This window comes from Macaca thibetana, chromosome 4 (assembly GCF_024542745.1).
Source record: "Macaca thibetana thibetana isolate TM-01 chromosome 4, ASM2454274v1, whole genome shotgun sequence".
In the NCBI taxonomy this organism is placed as follows: domain Eukaryota; kingdom Metazoa; phylum Chordata; class Mammalia; order Primates; family Cercopithecidae; genus Macaca; species Macaca thibetana.
The window spans coordinates 81,208,489-81,223,763 of record NC_065581.1 but is presented as its reverse complement, the minus strand read 5'-3'; the positions used below and the strand labels follow the sequence as shown (position 1 = coordinate 81,223,763).

Genomic DNA, 15,275 nt, shown 5'->3' with positions numbered 1-15,275 from the left:
CCCTTTTATTAAAAATTTGGTATAAAACACATAAATCCTTTAAGATATTTCTGAATTTTTTACAAGCCATTAGTGAACAAATGCTTTTTGATGTTTCTCAGTGTTCTTTAAGCAGTCATGTAATACTTCAGTCCAAAGTGCAGCATCGTCACAAGTCCTACCATGTTATGAGAATTATGTAAACCACAGTGTTGGCCTTTGTATCCTAGTTTCAAGAAAACTCTGTTAAATTTATTAATCATTGTCAATAGTTAATTGAGTATCCAGGAACAACTATTACTCTGCTTCTCGAAATAATTTTTAAAACTAGTTTTCATCCTATTTTGCTATTGTCTTTTCCACTGTTTTTAATATGGTGAATCATCTAAATCCTTTTGGGAATATGGATAAAATACATTGTAATTAATAAACATTTCAATGTAAAAATCAGGCCCCACATCATCATTAAGACTGTAGGAAAGGACCAAGAAACCCAATTTCATAAAAGTCCACTTGAAAATAAGCCCAAGACGCAAGAAACAAAAAGCCAGGAGAATAGTTGGATCCAATCCACAGGCATCTGGGTTCAGACAGCAAATCCATAACCACCCCCTTCTCTTCATCCACTGGAAGCACCTCCAGCCCTGGGTAGTAGTTTCCATTTCCTCAGTCTCCTGTGAGGCTTAAGAGACATTTAGGAACCGCCCAAACTTACTCTTGGTGTGGGGCTCCTGTCTTGGTCAGCAAGGTCAGCACAAAAAACATAAAAATCACGAAGACTGCAAGACCAACCCAAAATCCAATCACAATGGAATCTGCAAGACAGTTAATACTGCAATTAGTATTTCACAGTAGTTTAAAACTTGAACATTCAAGAATCAGAGCTTCTTGGAGAGGCTTTGGTACATGAAACATGAAAGGAAATCAACAGTCTGATCCGCAGTTGGCTGGAGATTGATAAGATGGAAAGGATGACGGGGAGGGAAGAGTCTGCTCCGCCTCCAGGTTTCTGTCTCAGATAGCACGAAGGGATTTAGGCCTCATTGACTCATGGTTTCCGTATCTCAAGGAAGGAACCTAGGCCACAGCATAGGTTATCTTGGGCCTCAAGATTCCACTCGTGTGTTGAGTTAGAAAATAAAATGTTTAGCAGACTACCAACTCAAGTTTTAAGTGTATTTGGATTCCTACTGTTAAAAGAAAAACTTTGGACAAATTAAATTTAACAGATATTAACTGTGCAAGGAAAACAAAATTCTTGAACCGGGAAGCTCCCAGAATCAGAACAGATTCAGAGAGACTCTGGGCTGCCTCATGGTTGGTTAAGATTTAGGGACAGAAAAAGGAAAATGATGTACAGGAAAAAGAAACGAGGTATGGAAACAGCTGGATTTGAACACCATTTGAACAGCTGTCTGCCTGTGAGTGCCTGAAGTGTAGCTGTGTGATTAGCTGAGACTCAGCTATTGTTATGGAAGCATTCGCTGGGTTTTCAGTTTGCTTACCTAGTAAGCTAGGTCACAGCTCATACCTAAGAATGCAAGTATGCAAATATGGAGGCCTTCTTGGGCCAAATTTTAGTTCAGAAACTCTATTGGTTAGCAGCTCAATTAGGTAGCAACTTTGCATTCTCACTTATGTTCACCATGGAATAATTCAGGCTGTCATTACTTCTTGCAGAGAACATACAGATGGCCTCTTGAGTGCTCTCTCTGCCTTCTGCCTTTCCCTGTGCTTTATTTCTGTACAAATCTGCTTTAATCACAGCCCTGATGATATTGCTCTTTCGTGAAAAGCTCTCCAACAAAAACAGAACTGACCCACTTTTCCAGATTAAAAGAGATTCCATATGTAAAGCACTTTATACAATGTCTGACAGGTGAGAAAACAGTACACCACAGGTGCTGGCTACTGTCATTAGAATTGTCATTTTCTCCCAATTTACCTCACTTTAAAAACCATGTGTTTCCAATCATACTAGGGGACATTGTGTCCCTGTATTTACCGTAACCTTAGCCATGGCTTCCTCACAGCCACACCTTACCAGGGCTCTGACCACTACCTGCCTGGAACAACTTTTCCCAGCCTGGAGCTAATGAAAGTGTATCCATCCTATACTAAGAAGCTTATCTATGTGGAAATACACTAAGGATGCTTAGCAATTTTCTAAAAATAAGTGATTGGAGTTTAAATATCAAATGTGTTTAAACGCAAAGCTTTATTCTAATTAAATTATGTATGTGTAGCACTTTTTCCAAAGTGAAGAAATCAGATTAAGAATTTACTCTGCATAATTCATACTTTCATCCTCCACGTACTATTGCCTAGAGGTTAACAATGTGTATTCAGCACTCTGAAAAACTAATGTGTCTAACCTTAAGTGCCAAAGAAATAGAAATTGTATACTTTGCGTTTTAATATAGTAGAAATGAGGCGTAAAAAAAGACAAGGACAAATACCAAACACCACATGTACTGAGGTACAACTAACATGAAACAATAAAATCTCAACTATCTAGGTGTGGACTATGAAGAAACATTGTACAGTTAAATAACAGTTCCCTGCACTGTACTTTATCAACTGCCTGCATAGCAAAAGCAAATTCTAAAATTATACACCAATGCTATATTTAAATCTTCGGTTTAGAATTGAATCATGTTGATTGACGTTTTTCAAATCTGTGTACTAGGAAGGTGTTCTCCTAAGGACAGCTTTCACACTGCAAATGGTGGACTGACTCCTGGAGGCAGAGGAAAGTGTGCCCTCAACCCAGCCCAGTCCCCCTTCCCTCTGCCCTTCTAAGTGCCCCAGGGAGCTAATCAAAAAGCAGCAATAATGTGAAGCATGGGAGGGCTACAGCCTTCAGAGAAGTCAGGCGGCGACAATGTTGGGGAGAGGCAGGCTGTGGGTAGAATCTGAGAATCCTCATGATCCAACAGCATTTACCAAACATTTCTTTAATAATGCGGCATCTATGTTTTCCACGGCAATATGCTTTAAGTAGCTCTGCTTATTCACATTCCACTTTGAACAAAATGTAGCTTCCTCAAGTTATTTCCACTAATTTCCCCCAATCTCATCTTCTGCCCTATGACCCATCCCCAGGGGACTTTCTCACCCTGAGCCTCTCACAAGAAACGTCAGAGATCCCCATCTCATCCCAGAAATATCCAAACTCTCCTGAAGTTTTATTCACATGTTAAGTTTCATGGGCATAGGCACTACAGTAAGATGGGAAAAGTGGAACCCCTTGTCTTCCCAAAAGCATCCTTTTCTGGGAAGAAGTCAGAATAAAGTTTTATACAGAGCAAAGCTCCAATGTGGCTAGATGGTTAAGAAAGTCAAAAGAAGCCTTCCAAAGGAGTTTCCACCACAGCCAAGCTACCACAGTCTGTCCTGTCTAGACACTGAGCTACTTGGAGACTACTATTGTAAGGGGGTAGAACAATTGCCCAGGGGAATTGCAAATGGAATGTGTCATAATAAAGTAACTCCCCTTAACCTAACCTTTAGTGAACGGAATGGAACAAGAGAGCTGAAAGCTGACATGATTTTTTTCCTTCCCATTCTAGGGGAGGACTAGGTTAACTACTCCATCCAACTCGCCCTCCTCTCCACCTCTTGAGAATAAATGGTGAACTTCCCATTTCGTGGTTATATGAAAAACAAGGGTTAATACTTCACTTGAAAGAGAGGGTTCATGACACTGTCCTCACACCACTTTTGGTTCCTAAGGCACTAGGGTCAATTCTGTGATATGAATTCCTGGCAAAGAGCCAACAGTGATGTTCCCACACTTATCTCTACTGTCTTACTCCAAGCTTTACAAGTTCTAGCTCTGTTTCTCATCCTAATGACCTGGCTTCTTGCTGACTCATCCATGCATAGGTCTGATATCCGCCAGGCAGCACATAAAAAAGCATGGATTTGGCCACCACTGATACCTCATATTAAGAGGATATTTCTTCAGTTTTTTCTCAACACAGTGGTCAGAGTGGTCCTGCTAAAATGTGATTGTCCACTCATTGACTCATCAGCTTTTGCTTCTGCTGCTTTAAGAACACCTTGTCTTACCCAGCCACGCCCTTCATAGATGACCCATTCCTCTCCTTCCCTTTACAGCAAGACACTTGAGAGATTTGTCTGTACATGCTGTCCCCAATTTCTCTTCTCTCATTTTTTCTTGAACCAATTCCATCAACCTTTTATCCCCAGCACCCCACTAAAACTGCTTTTCAAACCATTGCCAGTAACTTCTACATTATAAATCCAATGGTCAAATCTCAGTCTTCAATTAACTTGACCTAATAGCAGCATTTGACACAGACTGTCTTTGCAACCCTTTTTTCAGTTGGCATCCAGAAAACAAAAATTGCCCAGTTTTCTTCCTACTTTCTGTACATTCCTCTCAGGCACCTATACTGCTATGCAACCCTCCAACTTCGAAACACAAGCGTGCCCAGGGCTCAGCTTTGGACTCTTCAGTTTTCTATCTACACTCACTTATCCAGCCTCTTGGCTTTGAACGCATACTATTTACATGCTGATGACCCTCAAGTCTACAGCTTCCCCTCACCCTCTCCTCCCTTGTCCTCCTGGATATGTGATAGGTGTCTCAATTTAACAAGTCCAAAACAGAGCTCCTGGCATTCCTCTCTGAAACCTCCTTCTCCCATACTCTTCCCCATTTGTTAAAGGTAATTCCATCCTGCCAGTTACTCAGGTCACAAATCTTCAAATCATTCTTGACTCTTCTTTCTCTTACACACACCGCCAATCCATTGAGAAATCTTGCCAGATCCATCTTTTAAAAACATCCAGAATGTATGCCTTTCTCACCACTTCACTCTCCCTACCTGGCTCCAAGCCACCATCATCAGCTGCCTGGACTATGGCAAAGGCCACGTGAATGGTCTCTGCTTCTAATTTCATGCCTTTCACTCCCCAGTTGCAGTGATGCATTGAAACCTAAGCCAGATGGCACTCCTCTGCTCTAGACCCTCAAGTAACTGCTCAGAGTAAAAGGCCAAGCAAAGTCCTTAGCATGACCTCTGAGCGCCCCCACCATGTCCATGTCCCCACAGCCTCTCTGACTTCATTTCCTGCTGTTCTGCCTCTTATCACTCCCTTGGTATCACGCTGGCCTCCTTGTTCCTTGCATGATCCAGTTCACTCCCGCCAAGGATCCTTTGCTGGAATGTTTTTCCCTGAGATATATTATAGCTCAATCTCTCACTTCCTTCAGGTCTTTTATCAAATCTCTCCTTCTCAGTAAGGCTTTCCATGGCCACTCTATCTATACTGTCACCTCTACACTCCACATTTCTTTGCCCCCACTCTATTTATCCTTTTATATTGCCATCTGACATTATCTATTTAACTATTTATTGTCTGTCTCTCCCACTAGAATGCAAGCTCTATAGGAGGAAACATTTTTGTCTTTTCAGTTCACTGTTGTCTCTCCAGTGCTTAAAATAGTACTGCACATACAGGTGCTCAATAAATAGATATTGAATAAATGAATAAATAAATTTCCACTCTGTTGGTGCCAAATTTGTATAAGATACATGTCCACTTCTGATACATGATAAGGTTTAATATGGGATTCAAAACCAATGGCATAAGAATTATCAATGACCATCTGAGGTTGTTCCTCAGATGAAACACGCTTTGAAGGTAGGAATCTTAATTTCAGCAGAGGAACTTAGTCTAAAGATGGAGCTATTGTTGCCAAGTATGATCCATTACAGGTAAGGCAAATAAAGATAACTGTTATGGTCATTCCTGTCCTCAATGAGGGCTTCCCCTTGAAATGTCCTGCTTCTGTTCTTTTGAATCTGCATCTAATTGGCTTTGTATTTTCCCCAGCAAAACAAGAAGTCATACTTGAAGGTCAGAATCACAGCATTTTTAAATGAAAGAGACTGTACCAAAGCACACATTTCAACAGTTGACTTGATCTTTTCACTTTCCTGTATATCTGGAGTTTTGTGTTTGTTTGTTTTTTGTTATCAATGTGTCTCACATATTGTCAGGTTCCTGAAGCTAAGGGCTTCTACTTATCAGCTCTCTTATATCAGAACAGTAAGTATTCAGGTATTTTTGTTTTATCTTGATGTGAATATTAAAATTAACAAAAGCAGTTGTTATTAATGGTATAGTAGGTAGTGTAAGTAAGGAGTGAGTGAGTCACACCTCTGCCTATGTTTCTCAGGAAGTTTTCCAGCTATAATTATTTCTAGAATGAAATATCCTTACAAAAGATTTTATTCAATTGTCTCTGGAAATGTACCAACCAAAATTATAGCAGTAGGCCTGTCTTCTGTGCCTCTTATACTAAGGAAAAGAGACAGGAGCAAGCTGACACAAAAATAAAGTTGATGTCACCAAGCTGTAAAAGCCCACATTTCAAGAAAATATGTGGCAATTTTCCCAGTCATTTTGATTTCCACTATAATTCAGAACAAGCAATTGTCCTTACATAAAAGTTATCCTAGAAAAACAACATATTAAAGAATTTAAGTAAATTAAGGAGGGTGATTTCACACCCAACAGCCTTCTATCAGATAATCAATGACAGCATACCTTAATGAATGCCATATGCTTTTTTTCCGCAAAGAAATACTGAGTAGATGTCAATAAAGGAATGAGTGAAAGTATTTAATTATTACCACTCACTTAAGGGGTAAAGAACATATGGTTTAGTTAATGATTTTTGCTAAAGGAACAAAAATAGAAAGCCGTTCTTGCAAAAGAGCACCAAGCTGGTGCAAGAGATCATGAATGCCAAGACAGGTCAGGATAGAAGCAGCCAGGAAATAATTAAAGGAATGAAAACGCTTTCTTTGCTACATTTGTGTCTCCAGGTCCTCTTATATTTCCTAATGTGTCCCACTAACCTGGACCAGTTAAGAACATAAAAATTTTACAGTGCTGTGGATAATTCACTCTGACAAAAGCGAACATTTCAGGGATGTTTACAGGGTTACCAAGACAGGACCTGAGACTGGGCAGCAGTTCCTGCCTACCATGTTAACTGTTAACTCTACTTAGTGAAGCAAGGATGTCTCATGCTGGCCAGTCAGCATTCACTTATGACTCGAGTTGAATAGCAACATCTCACAGAATTACATTTCCTTGCTCTGTGCTAGACCCTTAATTACTCCAATAGCATGAAACACAATTCATGCCTAGAACACAGAGTTAGAAATGATCACAGGCTATTCTGGCCCATCATTATGAACACACATGGATACACTGCTCTCCACAGCTCTAGAAAACCAACTGGGATGAAAAGATGCTGCTGTGTTACAAAAGAAAGTTCTTCAAACAACAGTTCCAGATCCTATTTTTATACATATTTTTGATAGTTCAAACATTCACAGTTTGAAGGAGTTAAAATAGCAAATGCTTTTTTAAAATTCTCAATCTCAGCTTGACATTGATTCATGTTCTCCTACTACAGGAATTTTTTAGTCTTTCATCAGTTAGAATCACCAAGGCCCTCCTGTACCATTTCCGAGCAATCAGCCTATGTATGGAGGCGAGATGTTTTGTGGCATTTGGGAGGCAGAGGACAGAGAGTTCTGTAAGAAGACAGAATGTTCAGGAGAAATAATCCTTGGGGATTTCACAGGTTAAGAGAAATACAATTTGTGCTTACAATGAGGAATTGTATAAAACTTACATTTATGAGCCTTTAGTCCTTCAAAGGAAACTGGTCCAATCTCATAATATTCATATTCCCAGGTGTAATCAGAATTAGATGCCGATTGCTGGGAAGTTCTGTTAGAAATTAACCTCTGGGCAGACATCTTCAACCTGTACAAATAGAGAAAGTCAAGCGCAGAACATGTTAATTCATCCAGAGCTGCACAGTTACCTTAATTACTCTTGATCACATTCAGGAGTTTGGCAGCAAACCCCTTGAGGAGGTCTTACCCCCTAGGCCAGGAGAGGTTCTTACCAGCTGCCCACACCTCATGTCATATGGCCACTACTTCCTTTTATCTCGCCACTAGACTGGAATAAATGTATTTGAAACCAGACACTGTATTTTTTTGTGAACTTAACCCAATGCCTGGCACATAACCAATGTTCAGTAATTGATGAAGGAAAGAAGGAAAGGAGGGAAAGAGTATGTCAAAATCTCTGAGCTTACAGCTTCAGCCTCAGCACCTATACCTGCAAGAGTATGCAAAGAGTCTGCTGAAGCTAGTTCATTTCTGATACTAACTTGATGTATTACTCAATCTCAGATTGACATTGATTTCAGTTCTCCTATAAGGGAATTTTTTAGTCTTTCATCAATTAGAATCACCAAGGGCCTCCTGTACCATTCCCGAGTAATCAGCCTATGTGTGGAGGTGAGAAGTTTTGTGGGATTTGGGAGGTAGAGGACAGAGAATTTTGTAAGAAGAAAGAATGTTTAGGAGAAGTAATCAAATTAGTATCAGAAATGAACTAGCTCAGTATGTATCCATTGAACACCTACTATGCAACAATGGAGATAAGCAACCTAAGGTTTTGTTTGTTTGTTTGCTTTTCTTGCTTCCAGTGGGGTTAGAGGAAACTAAGTTTAATAAAAAGGAGTGAATAAAGAAAAACAGGCAACAAAAGTTGCATAGTGGATCTTGCAGAAGATCCTCAACAGAAGTCCACAACTTGTCCAACTGCTTATTCCTGAAATTTATCATATTTTCAGGATGTCCCGAGTATCTTTGTTAACTGTGACTATTTTAGACCAAAAAATCCTGACTTCTTTGGGAGAAGATGATTGCACTGCGCAGCATGGATGCTGAAGGTGATAAGTCAATGCAGCCTGTGGTCAATAACTGTGCTTGAGCACCTACGGTGTGCAAGACACTGCACACTGTGGGGTGGGCAGAGATGCCTGAGACAGATCAGTACTCCACAGGCCTTCCCTTACAATGGAGAAAGGGAGACAAAGCGACAGATAGCAGTAACATAAGGGAAAATTTGAATGAAATACCAGCGGAAACGAAGATTCACTGAGCAGTCACTACCACTGCGCCCGCTTCAAGAGCTTTCTGAGGTTTCTTTAGCCCGCACCCCTCCCCACTGCCTCCAGGGCACAATCCTCAGGGAAGCTGGGGCAAAATCACCACCACCACCCTTCTGCCACACTTCTGCATCACTCTCCCCTTTCCCTCACCCCTTCTTTCCCATCCCAGACATGACTCCACAGAAAAGGACTCTAACCCCATGTCATCATACTGTTCAAAGGATGGGCCCAAAAAGCCTAAAATATTTACTTTCTGGTCTTATATTATAGAAAAAGTTTGCCAATCCCTGCTATAGAGCCATGAAAAAAAAAATCTGAGCTTCAGTTTTCCCACTAGTAACATGAAGATGATTATGGTACCCACTTCATGGAGTTGCTATAAAAATTAAATGTGATGTTGCATGAAAAATTAAGACAAATATTAGCAGGCCGCACAACTATTAATTAGAAATGCTGATCTTGAATAGAAAAGCCTCGCTTTGTTCTTCAGACACACCCAACTCCCTGGCCAGCCAATTCTTACCAAATGCACCAAGTGTTAACTGATTGATTCAAGCAATCTACCTGCCTCACCCTCCAGAGTGTTGGGATTACAGCTGTGAGCCACGGTGCCCAGACAAATAAATAAAACTATGACCAAAAATTACTTACAGGTGTTTAGATCATTTGAAAGTTAAAATGATCAACATTTACATCCTGGGATTCATGCTGTTCTACCAACTCAAAAATAAAATAGTATTTCTCTCCTTTTTTTCTTTATTAAGGAAAATAAGATGAAGTGTGGTTTGATCATATCATTTTTAGTAGAAATCAACATTACAACTACTATAACAGCAGAGCGGAGGGAGGCACTCAACTTCATCTGGAACAGAAAAATAGTGAAAAGTACTTAAAGGAATGAAGAAAATAAAGATGGAGGGTGTGTATTCAGAGCACCACAGAACTGAGAGCTGTTCTCAAAGTCAGCACACAGTGGGGACCCTCATCTGTGGCTGCCAGGGTCCACAGGACCAGTCAGAAAGCAGCAGTAACATCACCCTCATAGGGCTGGTCAGGAACTAGTCAATAAAATGTGTCTGTGTAAGAGTGAACTGTAAGGAATATCAACCACCCACCCTACAATAGAGACATGCCTTCTTTTTCTCCCCCTTACACTATCCCCTTTCATCTAAATGAACTATTTAGGGATTGATTACTAAAGGGCATTACCAAAGGGTAATATAAGTTATATGTGCAAAAGTCCTGAAGGTGGGAAGAGAGGAGTGAAGTTCTGACCAACACTGACAGACAAGAATGACTGAATAACAGAGCCAGCCTACAGGAGGTTCTCATTCTGCAGAATGAAATGTGACACCAGCTCTCCCCAAGCAGCCACCAGTTGCCTGAGTAGCCTTCAAACAAAAGGAGAGGCATTTGTCTCCACTGGCTCTTTCCTCTCACTTCTTGAATCCCAAAGATAGCTTTGGAGGACAGAACCTCTGACCTCTTCTTTAAAGCAGTCACCTAGTGCCCTTGAAAAAGTCGACGAGGCATTATTTTTTCATGCAAGTCTCAAATTAACCAGCTTAGGCCATCAGATGCACAAGGACCAACAACAAACATAAGGCAGTGCTAGGGAAGTGTTCTGCGTCATCCCCATTACCAAGCCCGCAGTGACTCTCCAAGCTTTGCTGAAACATAAGCTGGGAACTGCCAGCATGTCCAAGCAGCAGCCCCCTGAGTCTGCTATTCCACCACAGTGTGCATGATCTGGGCCATCCACGCAGTAAGGGAGGCAGCCTGGCACTGAGCCTCACTCCCTGGGGTGCTGACAGGCCGGTAGCTGCTCTGTCTTGAACACAACAGCAGGAAGCGGCAGCTCCACGGGCAGCTGCTGTCTGTGTGGCTACCACTCCTGAGAACCACCCTCCCCACCCTGAGATTTTCTTAATGTCAGATTTCTTTATGATATTAGAGTCATGAAAAATAACTTCTTTGACAGAAACATATCCTAAACAAGCTTCCACATCAGAGAGACTAAATTGCTCTTTTGAGCAGCTGAAAGCATCATTGCCAACCAAAGCAAAAATGAAGATTAGGACTGCATCCCAAAGCTAGCCCTGAAAGGAAGCTTACCTTTTCCAGGTGTGCACAGGGTAGTGTAGCCCATGCCAGCCCATTGTCGGGGAAGAGGGAAGATCACAAACCCAAACAGAGAAAGCGTGGTGAGCAGGCCCAGACACCTCTCACTAAACCATCACCTCTTCTCCAACCCACATTCCCATCACTTTCATCCCTTCTTCGGACTATCCAATCTTTCCCGCTCCAACCCAGGTTCCTATACCACTCCTGGGCACTCTCTTTTCCTCCCCGTCCCTCTTTTTTTGAGACAAGGTCTTACTCTATTGCCCAGGTGGGAGTGCAATGGTACAATCATAGTTCACTGCAGCATTGACCTCCCTGGCTGAAACGATCCTCCTGCTTTGGCCTCCCAAAGTGCTGGGATTACATGCATGAGCCACCACACCTGGCCTCTTTTCCTTCTTTTATTTTGAGGGGAGTCTCCCTCTGTCACCCAGGCTGGAGTGCAGTGGTGAGATCTCGGCTCACTGCAACCTCTGCCTCCTGAGTTCAAGTGATTCTCCTGCCTCAGCCTCCCAAGAAATTGGGACTACAGGAACATATCACCAGATGCAGCTAATTTTTGTGTTTTTGGTAGAGACAGGGTTTCGCCATGTTGGCCAGGCTGGTCTACAAACTCCTGACCTCAGGTGATCTGCCTGCCTGGGCCTCCCAAAGTGCTGGAATTATAGGCGTGAGTCACCGTGCCCAGCCCTCTCTACCTTCTTAAAAATGGATCAAGCAATTCTCTCCACCTCCCTGAATTTGAGGAGATGTACTCAGACATAGAACTTCCCAAAGTAGTTCTATGAATAAATTCTATTCTAATCATAAAGCCATTATTCTATGAATAAATGGCTTTGTGTCAATATCCTTAGTGGATTACGATGGTATGCACAGCAAGGGGGCTGCTTCTTTGGAGTTAGACACTTTTTTTCCATGTTAAGGGGTCAACATCAGCAGATGAGTTTTTCAAGTGACCACTAACCCAGGCACAGGACTAGCACATTAAGAAGAATCCAAAAGGTGCCAGAAACCCTGAAAAATGAGCATGCCCCCACACAAACATGCACACAACTGACAGCGCAGCTACTAAGGCATTCCAAGAAACTGCCAGCCAATGCCACAAATCCAAAGACCTATGCTGACCAGTTTGTACAGGGGAAGACCTAATGGCCAGTCAGATGATCAAAATTCCCAACTGCAATGACTCTCTCACCTTCCTCTTCAATCCTCAAACTCCAAAAGTAGGCATGCCACCCAGGACCACCAACCTCTGTTCTGGCCCATGCCAGGAAGGTCTTGTTAGTTACCTCTTCTTATCCTTCTTCCTCTTACTTCCAGGAATGACTGTCCCCCACACAACATAGAGAAGTCACCCTTGTGACTCATAACCCTCTCTCTCTTCCAGCAAAGAGACTTGAGAAACCAAAGATAAAGCTCAGCCACGCTGCACTTTGGCGGCTGATGAGCCCAAAGTGGGAACTTCAGAATTGCAACTTTAGAAGCTTAATTTCCTCCTTGCACAGAACAATGGTGCACCCAGCTTACCCATGTCTAAGTGGGTAAGGTCATATAGAAAATGAGAGACTTCAACGTTATGAATCACACTCCGAGCCAGCTGGATCTTCTTAAAGCATCTCTATAAGGCAGCACCTCCCAGCAAGGGATCATGCTTGACCCTCTCAATCAAAGCTGCCACAGTGTCCTCCCAGGGCAGTGCTTTAAAAACAGTAACATGGTGTTATTCTCCAGTTTACTTCTCCTTTTTATAGAGTCTGCGTAAACCACCATCTTCTACTGGCACTTCCCACTTAATTCCCAGGTCTGCTGATTCTTTTTCTGTGAATCCATTTCAAGTCAGTGGTGTCTTTCATGGGGCGTGGATTTTTCTTTCCTCCAATTAAATAAAAAAGATCATGCTTCCAGGACTTTGTAGTCTTCTCCTCCTTACTACTATTTTGACTCGAGTATGACTCTTTTGAAGTCTGATGCTCTGGCCACTCAATTCAGTCTAGAGATGTTACACGCACGTACACACACACACACACACACACACACAAACGTACGCATGCTGGGCTCTTTCTTTTCAAATGGACATACTTCCCAAATTTCTCTACACTGCTAAGTTTTATGCCATTCTCTAGTGTTTCCTAGAAAGTACTCAATTACCCAGCAGTCCTCAAAAAATGGTGACTGACAGCTGACAGAGAATTCAGGATGTATCTATTTCCTGCCTATCCCTGCTTCTCCTGTGCACTCAGCAACTTGTTTCCAGCAGCAAGGCAGCGAACAAAAAGTGTTCCCAAGCCTGAAGACTTCTTCCATCTTAACAGAAAAATCAATGCCAATAGAAGAATAACTTCCAAAAACAGAAATGGGACTTAATATTTTACACTGATATTTAGTCACCACCTGAAATAAAGAATTGCTTAATTAAGAAGTGGGCACCCTTCTTTCACCAGCTGGTGTCTCAAAGGGGACAAGCAGTTTGTATTCATAAATCTACCTCTTCCTGTTATGCCTGGCCACCTATATGGTAGTAAACAGGCTAGGAAGTTTATGTTTTGTTTTGTTTTGTTTTGAGATGGAGTCTCCCTCTGTCGCCCAGGCTTAAGTGCAGTGGTGTAATCTCAGCTCACTGCAACCTCTGCCTCCTGGGTTCGAGCGATTCTCCTGCCTCAGCCTCCCTAGTAGCTGGGATTACAGGTATGCACCACCATGCCTGGCTAGATTTTGTGCTTTTAGTAAAGAAAGGGTTCACCATGTTGGCCAGGCTGGTCTCAAACGCCTGACCTGAGGTGATCCGCCTGCCTCTGCCTCCCAAAGTGCTGGGATTACAGGCATGAGCCACTGTACCCGGCCAGAAGTAATTTTTAAAGTGAGTGTTTCCTGGCTCTGTAGTGCTCCACAGGTTAGTCCCATTCTAATAGACTTCAGCTGGACATCAAGAAGAATTTCATGTTACACACCCAGGAAAGAAGCTGTAAAGTCTCCATCTGGAGAAAATTTCCAGAGAAGAGAAGAGGCATGGCCCTGAGATACGACTGCACCTCTGCCCCTGGCTCTACAGATTCAGGGAACTGAATTTTCAGTTTTCCAGAGATGAGAAAGCCCTTATGGACTCAGTCATGCTAATCAAGCATAGCAGAATGATTTATAACGAGCATATCCATTTGTTGAATAAAAATTTCAGATCAGAAGATTAGCTGGTGAAAGTAGAATCAGGACAAGGGAGTTGTAATAATATGACAAAACAGAACCGTAATGCTCCATCCCACTACATGTGTGTCTACGTGTTAGACTGCCGTCCTGTATTCCAATGTCAACGTCCTGTTGCCACCATAACATGCTATCATGGTGGAGCTGGCTTCCCCAATCACAGGAAAGGCATAGGCTTAACTCTAGCCTTTTCTAGACCTTGCTTTTCTTGGTCTGTCCTTCAAAAAATTCTAGGCTAGTTGAGAGGACCAATAGAATACCAAGTCAGTCACTTTTATTACAGTTAGGTTTTCTGAGTTCCCATGACTACTTTATTTTTGCTCTATCTCTAAACTGTTAGGGAAAGCACGCTTTAAATTACTAGTGTCAAGTCAAAGAACCAACTATCAAAAAGAAATCTTCATAATGAGATACCACTTCACACCCTATTAACATGGTAATTATCAAAAATCAGAAAATAAGTATTGGTGAGGGTATAGAGAAACTGGAACGCTTGTGCACTGCTGGTAGGAAGGTAAAAAGGTACAGTCACTGTGGAAGACAGTATAGCAGTTTCTCAAAAATTTAAACATGGAATAACCATATGATACAGCAATTCTAATTCTGGATATATACACAAAAGAACTGAAAGCAGAGACTTGAACAGATATTTATGCACACCTAAGTTCATAACAGTATTATTTACAATAGCCAAAAGGTCAAAACAACCCAAGTGTCCAATCACAGATGAATCATAAACCAAATATTGTATGTACAATGCAATATTAAGCCTTAAAAAGCAATGAAGTTCTGAAACATGCCACAACTTTGATGAACCTTGAAAACATTATGCTAAATGAAATAAGCCAGTTACAAACGGACAAATATTGCATGATTCTACATATATGAGGTACCTAGAATAGCCAGATTCTTAAAGACAGCAAGTATTGGGTTGGTGCAAACGTAATCG

General features: G+C 41.7%; 1 protein-coding gene across 1 annotated transcript in view; it reads right to left on the bottom strand.

Moving 5' to 3' along the window:
• The window catches only part of MRAP2 (melanocortin 2 receptor accessory protein 2), a 50,647-nt gene that overhangs the window by 21,513 nt on the left and 13,859 nt on the right, over nt 1-15,275 (bottom strand). The window contains exons 2-3 of the mRNA XM_050788172.1: nt 7,667-7,800; nt 695-794 (exon numbers count right to left, since the gene is read on the bottom strand). Coding sequence (XP_050644129.1) covers nt 695-794; nt 7,667-7,793 — 227 coding nt within the window. The 5' untranslated portion in view covers nt 7,794-7,800. The remainder of the gene's footprint in view (nt 1-694; nt 795-7,666; nt 7,801-15,275) is intronic.